Source organism: Xiphophorus maculatus, chromosome 7, assembly GCF_002775205.1.
Source record: "Xiphophorus maculatus strain JP 163 A chromosome 7, X_maculatus-5.0-male, whole genome shotgun sequence".
In the NCBI taxonomy this organism is placed as follows: domain Eukaryota; kingdom Metazoa; phylum Chordata; class Actinopteri; order Cyprinodontiformes; family Poeciliidae; genus Xiphophorus; species Xiphophorus maculatus.
In genome coordinates this window covers 1,391,118-1,400,871 of record NC_036449.1, presented here as the reverse complement: position 1 = coordinate 1,400,871, position 9,754 = coordinate 1,391,118, and the positions used below count along the sequence as shown (strand labels likewise).

General features: G+C 38.7%; 1 protein-coding gene across 2 annotated transcripts in view; it reads right to left on the bottom strand.

The window, feature by feature from the left end:
• Nucleotides 1-368: 368 nt before the first annotated feature.
• Nucleotides 369-9,754, bottom strand: part of LOC102224173 (contactin-associated protein-like 5) — a 200,423-nt gene continuing 191,037 nt past the window's right edge. The window contains exons 23-24 of one of the 2 annotated variants that reach the window (XM_023336600.1): nt 7,571-7,639; nt 369-582 (exon numbers count right to left, since the gene is read on the bottom strand). In XM_023336600.1, the coding sequence (XP_023192368.1) occupies nt 389-582; nt 7,571-7,639 (263 nt within the window). In that variant the 3' untranslated portion in view covers nt 369-388. The other variant, XM_023336601.1, reaches the window with a different exon arrangement.

Sequence of the window (9,754 nt, the reverse complement as noted above, 5' to 3'; positions counted from 1 at the left end):
CCGTCCTGGGAGAAGGCCAGACTTTCACGCGGAACAGGTCGAGTTGTGTTCGTTTAGGATGGACAGCAGCTTCTGCTTCCTGTGTTCACACCATCCTTCTGTCAAGCCCTGAAGGACATTCATCTTATGCTTTACACAGTTTCAATGACAGAAATCACAGCAGTTTGATTCTGACAATTTCACCAACATCAAATACACTAACAGCTGCAAAGATTCAGCCACTAGCTTGTAGAGGAGCATTGAGGGGGTGGACGGCAGGCTGCAGGTGTTTGCAGTGTTCCTGGGAGCTTCCAGGGCACCGGGATGGGTCAATCCTGCAGCAGTGTGTCCACCTATGAAGTCCTTTGTCAGAGAGAGGTACGTTTGTGGTACAGGCTGCACGCTGCACTCATATGTAGTACTCCTTCACGTTGTCCCTGACAGAGTTGTGGAGGTGCAGCTCAGTCCTGTAGTCTGTGTACGTGCTGTGTCTGTGCTCCTCTTTCATGCTGCTGCTCCTCTTCGCCCGCCGCTGCTGATACAGGAGGCGGCTTATCACAGCCAGAGCACACACGGCAATGAAGACGACCGCTGTGACCACACCTGAGAACACAGCAGGGAGGGAGCATTAGAGGATGATGACAGGAGGTTGAAAGTCATGCCTGGAGGCAGGAAGACTTTCAGCTTCCAGAACAAAAACATCCAGCACTCAGAACTCAGACAGTAGCAGCATTCCCACATTCCCATGTTCACCACTGAACACAGTAAATCATTCATAAAGGAACCACCTGGATCCCTAAAGCTGTGGCTGCTTATCAATACCTTTGTTTTCTGTTTCATCTCTTTCCAGATCCTATAAAAGAGACTCAGATATGTGCTGTTCTGTGTTTAGGTTCTGTTTTAGATGAAATGCCAATGAAGGCAAGTTTGATGATCAGGGTTTTGCTCTACTGGAAATGCTCGGACATTTTTCTCTTTGAAACTCAAAGGCTGTTTAAACAAAACAAACCAGACTCCATATATCAAAGGGAATTTTGGTCTTTTCAGTTGTGGAGATATGGATTAAGAGCCATGTAGTCTGTGACCTGCAGCAGTCTGATCCTGAGCCAAAGAAACCTCTCAGAACAGATCTACCAATAGATGAAAAGTAGCATTTCATCTTTTTAAAATTGACGTAAATAACTAAGTTATATAAACTACAGTATTTTAGGATAAACAGAGCAAGCCTTTCAATTGATTTGATTCCAGGAAGTGTCATATTTTAGATATTGTACCTGAAAGGCTTGAACTGTTCTAAATCAGATCTGGGTCACATCTGGCTCTTTAGATGTCCTGCATAATGAACCAAGTATCACTTCTACATGTAAACCAGAACATGCTGGTTTTATTTTTGAAACGTTTGCTTTTATTCAGAATGCAACCAATGCAGCATTTCTATGATAGCAACATTAGCATCCTTATGCATTTGCTATTGGCATTTCAGGCTAAAAAGTGACTGATGTGGAGTGTGTTTTTAATGGAAACTAGTTCTGTAAAAGTTAATATTTCCAATGTCCTGAAGCTTCACAAGGTCACTTAGTCCAGTTAGCAAAGTTAGTTTATTTTTAAATGCAGAGCTTTGGGTCTACACCATAGAAATACAGGGCAGCAGCTTTAAGCCCACAGATTTACAGAAACAGCATAAACATCAATTATTGATTTCTCTGTAGAGGGTGAACCAGAGTACAAATGTTCTACATGGTGCTTAATCTCTGCATAATCCAGAGTTATCAAAATTATTATTACTTTTACAATTTAATAAAAGGTCTGAAGTTGTTATTGTGAATGAACTACACTAATGTGACACAACATAAATCTACAGTAACAATGTAGGTCAACCACTACATCCCAAAGAAGGCATTCAGAATAAATGAATGCATGAATGAGTGAGTGAATGAATGCAGCATATTTTCATTCCATTTACTTTTGATGTAAGCAATAGAGTTTGGATGGAAAAAAGCTATTTCTATGTCTTCTATGTTTTTGTGAGGATGATTTTCTTCACTGTGGTTCGGTTTGAACAAAAGGAATCTACTGTTCCCAGCCTGCTGTGTTTTATACTCTCCACACGACAAACAGAATTATCCACCAGAAATGAAAGTGTCCAGTTCTCTTTCTTTTTTACAAGGAATGTTGATCAGATATGGACTGACACTTTTTTCATGCATCACTGATCGAATTATTGTTGATTCTGAAAGTATTCACATCCTTTAAATACTGTGCTATTTATTTTTGCTGTGATTTCACTTTAGATTTAGAGAAACAAACTGGTCAGGTCTGGATTTTAGAGGTTAGCAGGAGCAACTTTGTTGCTCTCTGAAGTCTGTTGCTGCATGGAGCTCTGAAGATTATTTAACCACATCAGGTGACAGGCAATCCCAACCTGGCCACACAGTAGGTCTGAACAGTTTTTCAGTTTCTATTTCACTTCATTCTAAACATGTAAATAACTGATGAGGACTGATGAAGTTCAGGATACATCGTGAATTTGCTTCTTTTTGAGCTAATAAGGGAAAAAGAGCAACTTAATGTTAACATGTCACACATTTAGGAACACCACCTTTTAGCAGGTAGAGACAATAAAGCATCAGACTCAGCAGGCGCCTGAAATAAAACCTCATGCTAAACTTCCTTAAATTAATCTTGCCTTTATCTTATCCCCTGTTTAAAGGGAACTTTAGAAATGAGTGAGAAACATTGTTTTGTCCTTCTGGGCAAGTTCAGTGAGCAGGTTAGTCACACTTTCATGTCTTTTTGATAAACATGAGGCAGATTTGTAACATGGACTCACGGTTTGTTGCCTGGAAACTGGGCTCAAGAAGCACTGTGTGAAAGAGGAAATGATCATTTTCTCAGCTCTATTTGAAGTAAAAAAGAAAACATCCAATGTCTACACACTCATCAAATATGTAAGCATTCTGACTCTTATCATCTTTATGTATATTCCTAACTTAAACAGGTAGAACTGACTGTTTGCTTGTTTTAACCTTTTTCAGCTGATAATTGTGAAATCAGTTTCCATTTAATAAGCAAACATACAGTGTGACCTTACTCTCTTGTTTTGTGAAATTTAACAAAGTCTCTCCAAAAGGAATAAAGTGGTACTCTTGTGAAGAAAAGTAAGTGGAAATAAAGACCAGAAGAACTAATAGAAAATAAAAAATGAAGCCAAAATTTTGGAGTCAGGTGACCATCCCGGTTGCCCAGCTCTGCCTTCTCCATCTTTAATTTAAGACAAGCACGCCTCTTAAAATGATGCTTCATGTGAAGTTGGTTAGTGCTGCTGGAGGCAGAGCAGTAAAATGCAGCTTTAAAGCAGCTCACTGTGTGCTGAGAAGTGGAAAACTGATATGCAGGAATCCTTACAAAGGGCATTGATGAACAGGGGAGAAAAGCTTCCTTTGTCTTTGCCAAAGCAATTTTCCTTGTGCTTGTCTGAAAAGGTTATAAGGCCAAGGAGAGATGAGAGAGGCATCCTTAAGCTCTCTGCAGAGCAATAAGAATTCCATCACAGTAAGCTCCTCAGTTAATCTATGGTTATTACAGTGCTTGCACTTTTTATACCAACTAATTAAAAAAAGATTTTATGCAGAATATTTCTCAGCTATTATGAATACTAGTTGCAAATTTTAAACACCTACTGAATAGTTTTGATCATCTTAGGCTCTCACATCATTGATCTTATGCCATATTTATTAAAATGCTTTCTAATTAGTACAAGTGAGTGTTGCTGTTTGACATATGGAAGGGACTACCTTAAATAATCATCTTCTTTCTTTGAAAAAGGAATCTTTGAAGCACTTGACTTTTGTCTGTTGAAGAATCAGACAGCTCCCTTCACCGACTACTTCAGTTTCATCAGTTCCATCGGTTAGGAAAGTGTGTTGCACAGTGTGGCTACAGATTCCATTACCTCTTGTTTGAAAATTTGCTGTAACTCATGTAACTTGTGAGATTTTGTGCATCAGAAAAATTTAAATTTATGATTATTTCAGTTTCTATACCAGTTTTAAACAACTACAAAAGAAAAACTGCAAAAGTGATTCATCATACTGTTCCTATGGTTTAAGGAGAAAACAGATAAAGAGTCAGGAGGACTGGGAGACTTTTCCAATTGTCTATTCACCCTAATAGACGATGTGCCTGTCAGCTGGCTGAAGCAAGGATAACGCACGTTACACTGTTGACAACAATAGAGTGGTCAAAGAGGACAGGCCATGGAGCGGTCCAGTTGGCCTCCACTCCAGAACTCAATCCTACAGTACATCTGTGGATTTTGAAGTTAAACTCAGTATCAGAGTTAAACCTGCTGTTTACAGACCACAGATCTTCAATCAGGATGTTTCACCTGTTAGATGGGTGATGTAACCCTCTCTGTTCAGTTAGTTTGTGTTTTTTTTTTTGTCCAGACTGCAGTCATTGAAGTAAAGGTCAACTGTGTCACTGATGTGCTGCACTGTGACTCTGAAAAGTCAGAGCTGTCCTTGCACTGGGCGGCAGACACCCCCCCCCCACACACACACACACACACATCTCAGCTTGTTTGTGGCTGTTCTGTTGTTGTGTTTGTGACCTCGGTGACCTCAGTCATCAGCCATGTTTTTCCAGATCTCCCTCCTGAGTTGATGAGGTTAGGATGTCAACAAGTTTGAGGTGCCTCCTTTTGCTTGTGTGTGTTTGCATTTATTTTCAAGGCAATGACATAGACCTCTCTTGGCCACCAACATGGCTGCCAGTGATCTGGGTCAAACAGCAGCTATTGATCTGAGTTTGTTAGGTGTGTTAGTATACCACTGTGCTAAAACCACTGTGTTTTTAAGGATGTTCACCAAAGAAAGCAGTTCTAAACTTCTTGCCTGTGAGATGAATGTTTATATTCACTAGTCTGATATTTTCACTTTGACTTGTTGCAGTCATTTTGTTGTAGATCTACCTGAACCAAACCACTGAGGTGGATTTATCTGTGGAGCATAACTCTAAATTATTATTATTAAGTACAGTATCTTAGCCTATGAAAGATATTTGAAAAAAATGCGATAGAAAGCAGAAATATCTTGGAGCAATGCTATTTGACACACTATTGGTTACCATTTGCAAAGCAGCCAATCTAGAATTGGCCATTCATTTTCCTTGCTGCTGATTTGCTGAGCTCTAAACAGCAAGGATAAGGCAGGCTGTGGATGCTAGGTTCTGTGGTGGTGTCAATATGGCTTCCACTGTGTGTCCTAATAGATGTGAAGATACTGTATATTTGATGTTTGAACTAATGAAATAGGCAATAATAATTGTTTTGAGGGAGGTATTTGGATATTTCATCCATTCAGTGATGCTTGTGGTCCCCTGTGAATACCAAGAGGTCCCCAATGAATACATTCACATAAAAACGTTATTGCCATTACTCAGCTATATTGTCCTATGGTATTCACACCGTGTAGTAGACTGCCAAGTCATTACTAAGTGAATATGTCAGTAAGCTATAGAACACATGCTTTTGTTGCTGAGTGCTCATGCTGCTCAAATCCAGTGTTGTATAGTAACGAAGTAAAAATACTTCACTACTTTACTTAAGTATATTTTGGAGTACTTCATACTTTCCTCGAGTATGAAAATTTTTGATGACTTTCACTTTTACTTCACTATTTTTCCGAACTTAATTGCGTACTTTTACTCCGATACATTTTCAACGTGTGGTTTAGTTACTCGTTACAAAAAAGCGAGAGAGAGAAACGCAAGTGTTTTGACCCCACCTACTGATTAGCAAGTAGCAAGCAGGCTACCGAACAAAGTCCGTAGCCTACTAGCCTGGGCTTGTTCATCACCACCAATAGGATACACCTGTTTCGCTTCAACCATTAAACACAAAGCAAGTCTCACAATCAGGAACAGCCACATGGAGGAGGAGACGGAGACCACAACGACTGCAACTACGTCGGACACGGCTCCAGGGGAACCACCAGCTGGTGATAGGGTGACCAGACGTCCTCTTTTTCCCGGACATGTCCTACTTTTCAGACCTAAAAAGATGTCCGGGGGGAATTTAAAAATTGTCCGGGATTTTGGTCAATTGCCTCAAAACACATTACATAGCTTACAGTGCATTGTAGGGCACTGCGCACGGCGCTGCGTATCACGTAATCCCTGAGCCGCGTCAGTGGGCAGCACCCCCCCGCTCCAAAGTTTTCTGTTTTTTTTTTTTTTTTGCATAATGACCAGTTGTGTGCACCACCTATTGACTGATTCACTGATTTGTGAAGTAGAGTAATCGTAACAGCTCTTTTTCTTCATGTTGGCCGCATTTTCTGTACTATTTATTTTTCTCATTTTCAGCACTGACCTTACTTGAAGGGAAAACTTAAGGCTTACAAAAAACTTTGTATTTTCTGTCCTGGAGGGTTTACTAAGAAGCTGGTTCAGTTGTAAAGCAGGTTAAGTTAACCTTGTGCTATAGGTAAAGCACCTAATTTTCTTAACTAAATGATGCCTGCAGGTATATCTATTAGCAGGTTTAATTTTGCCTGCACTTGGTTGGGTACATTATTTTAAGTGTATTTGACAAGTTTACCAAAATATAAAAAATGTCATTCAACCTGCATTTGCTTTGTTTTACTTTTTACTTGTACTTTTCATTGCATTACTTGAGTACATCCATTTTTACAGTAATTTCCATACTTAAGTACAAGAAGTTTCAGATACTTTAAGACTTTTACTCAAGTAACATTTCAGTCAGTGACTTCGACTTTTACCAAAGTCATATTTTGGAGAGGTACTTATACTTTTACTTGACTCTGAGATTTCAGTACTTTATACAACACTGCTCAAATCATCATCACACCTGTATGCTTGTGGTTTTTCTGGCAATATGTCATTTTTGTTTTCTTGCAGATCTTAATGCTCTAACAGTTTGGTTTGATTTTGAGAGCTGGATTATCTAAATAGTAAAATTAGATCTGAACAGTAAAGTTAGACTAATGTGTGTGGATGCTGTGTGATGTGTAAATGAGTAAAGTTGTAAAGATGAAGGAATTACTATTTTCCTGCTGCTTGTCTTTGTGTTCAGCCTGACTGACTGTTCTCTAGTAGCATTAAGGTGAATTCAATCTTCCTGTTGAACGTCTGGCAGATGATAAACTGTGGCTTTTATCTAAACCAAACAAGTTTCGTCTCAGGGTGGCAGATGCCAAGATAAAGTTCAACTTGTGTTTGTTTTGAATACTTCAGTGATGATAGCATTTGCCAATGAGGCTTTTTTAGACTCCTGTTCATTACCTCACAGACTGTGGTTACATTTATATCTAACTTGTTTTTTCTGATTGCTTTCTACTGTTAAAATCTGAGGAGAGCTCTTTTTATTTCCTAATCACAAAGCAGACATTACGCCATGAAACAAAACACGCTAAGCAGCCGGATTGAAAATGAGCTGGAGCTGAGTTATCAGGAGACGAGACAGGAACATTAAGACAGTGGAAAAATGAGGAGAATAACAAACAAACAGCTGGGGCTCATTTTCAATTAACCACAAGAAGAAAAGCTGCAGAAAGGAGGGGAAACAGACCTGCTATTACAGCCAAATCCTTCTGGGCGTTGCTGTCGTGCTGCTCCTTATCTTCATTTGCAGCTTGATCTGAAGAAGCATGAATGAGGAACAGATTCATTAATTATTGCCATAAAGACAGATGAGAGAGTGAAGATGTCAGGAATCCTAGAAAAGAGTTAAATTTATTGTCCTAATTTCTGTTTAGTCATGTTTGACAAATACATTGTTTTAGGTTTCGAGTGAATAAAGCTGTTTTTTGAATATTTTTCAGAACATTTGCCTTGACATTAGATCCATCACAGCCTTTAGACATACACATTCTAAGCCACTATCTGAGAAAAATAAATTATCTGCAGTACATACAAAAGCTTTACAATCTGTTTGCGTTCCCAAATAAATTTCATTTTCTAGCTAAATATCCAGGCTAACTTGTAGGCTTGCATTTATGTTTTCCATCCTTTCACACCCTGGACTCTGAAGCCATTGTTCAGGAGCTGGTGGTTGAGGGTGCTTTCACAGCATCATAGCATATACAATCACATTTTCTCTAATACTTGGGGATCACACTAATGTTCAAGTGACGTTTTCAACTTTAATAATCCCATTATACACTGTTATATTTTTTGCCAGAAAGGCTTGAAAACCAGGAAGTCCCAAAAAACATGTATAAAAGTCTCTTACCCTCCAACAGAGGGGGCTAGAGGATCCATCACTACTGTCTTTCATAGGTTGGTTTTAGTAAAGCTGATGAAGGATGATGCTTTCCTTTCCTTTCAAGCTTTCCTTTTTTTTCTGGTTCACAAAATGCTGATAGAATATTTTAAATGAAAGAATTACAAGTACAAACTGCTTGAAATATTTTATTCTTAGTTTGTGAATGTTAGGCAGTTTCTTTTGTACTGATGATGACCTGTGCTGTTAACAAAACAAACAAAAGGATAAAATACAAGTATTATCACAACTAATCTTTGAAATAGAGTGGAAGCGGTGCTGCCAGGTCTTGTGAGAGAAACAAGAAACCAGCTCAACCAAAAAAGTCAAAATGGTGTAGTTTTACAGAGTATACTTGCATATGATACTACTCCGCAGCAAACTACCTACCTTTAGAGTTTTGCTTAAGAGCTGAAAAGAAAGTCAAGCCCAAATAAGCAACTTCATGCTCAAAGACAAGTCCAAAAAACCACAATCCCTGACTCATTCAATTTGCAAGTGACTGTAAAAAAAAAAAAAAAAAAAGAGCCCAAAGTCACTTAAAACTTGCGGATTTATCAACACTGGGTAAAAGATGTTTAAATGTATTGTGATAAGTGGCTTACATCATGTGAAGTCCTAATACCCGCACTGCTATCCTTGTTCCGTCCATGTGTCCTTCAAATGCGTGTTTCATGTTGAAGGGTTTGAGTGTATAGTGCATGACTTAGTGTGTCCCAATTTTCCACATACATTTTAAGTCCCACCCCCTTTGGTCCCTATTTACAAACGTCTGCCAAACCCACCATCGACATAATGGTCCGGTCCCAACACACTGCATCCTATGCCCCTCTATCAAGTGTGGACTCAGTCAAATGAACATAAAGGTTTGAGTGCGCAGGTTACAAGCGTGCAAAAACTTGAGAATTGGGACAGTATGCCCCTGCAATGCAACTTTGACATCTTAAATGGTGGACAGATCACAGACAGCTACAACAACAAAAACATTATTCTAATGTACAATGTAGGTATTACTGTTTTCCAAAGTCACTAATGAAGCTATTTGGCTGTTCTGTGTTTTGTTATGACTTGTTGAATACAGAGCAAAATTAGATAATATTCACAAATGTACAGTGAAACAAAAATGATTTCAATACATTTGAAAACAGTTTTTTGCAACAGACACAGCTTACTTGGTGTATGTTGCCAGATTTCCAATGGAAACATTTTATCACATGACAATTTTGTCAAAAAATACACATTAGAATGTACTAACAATGAATTTAACAGTCTTAAAGGAAATTTTCACATTTTTAAAGTATCTAATTATTAGTATTATAAATACTTAGACTACCACAAACAAGGACCATTGCCAAGGTTACTAGGACATGTGGTGGCAGACTTACAGGTATTTGTACTAATTTACATATGTACTTATGGGTGGTAACAGGGCCGACCAGCAACTGCGCTCTATTTCCCCTCAAATTTCTAAAGGAAAGCTGTGCAGGTATG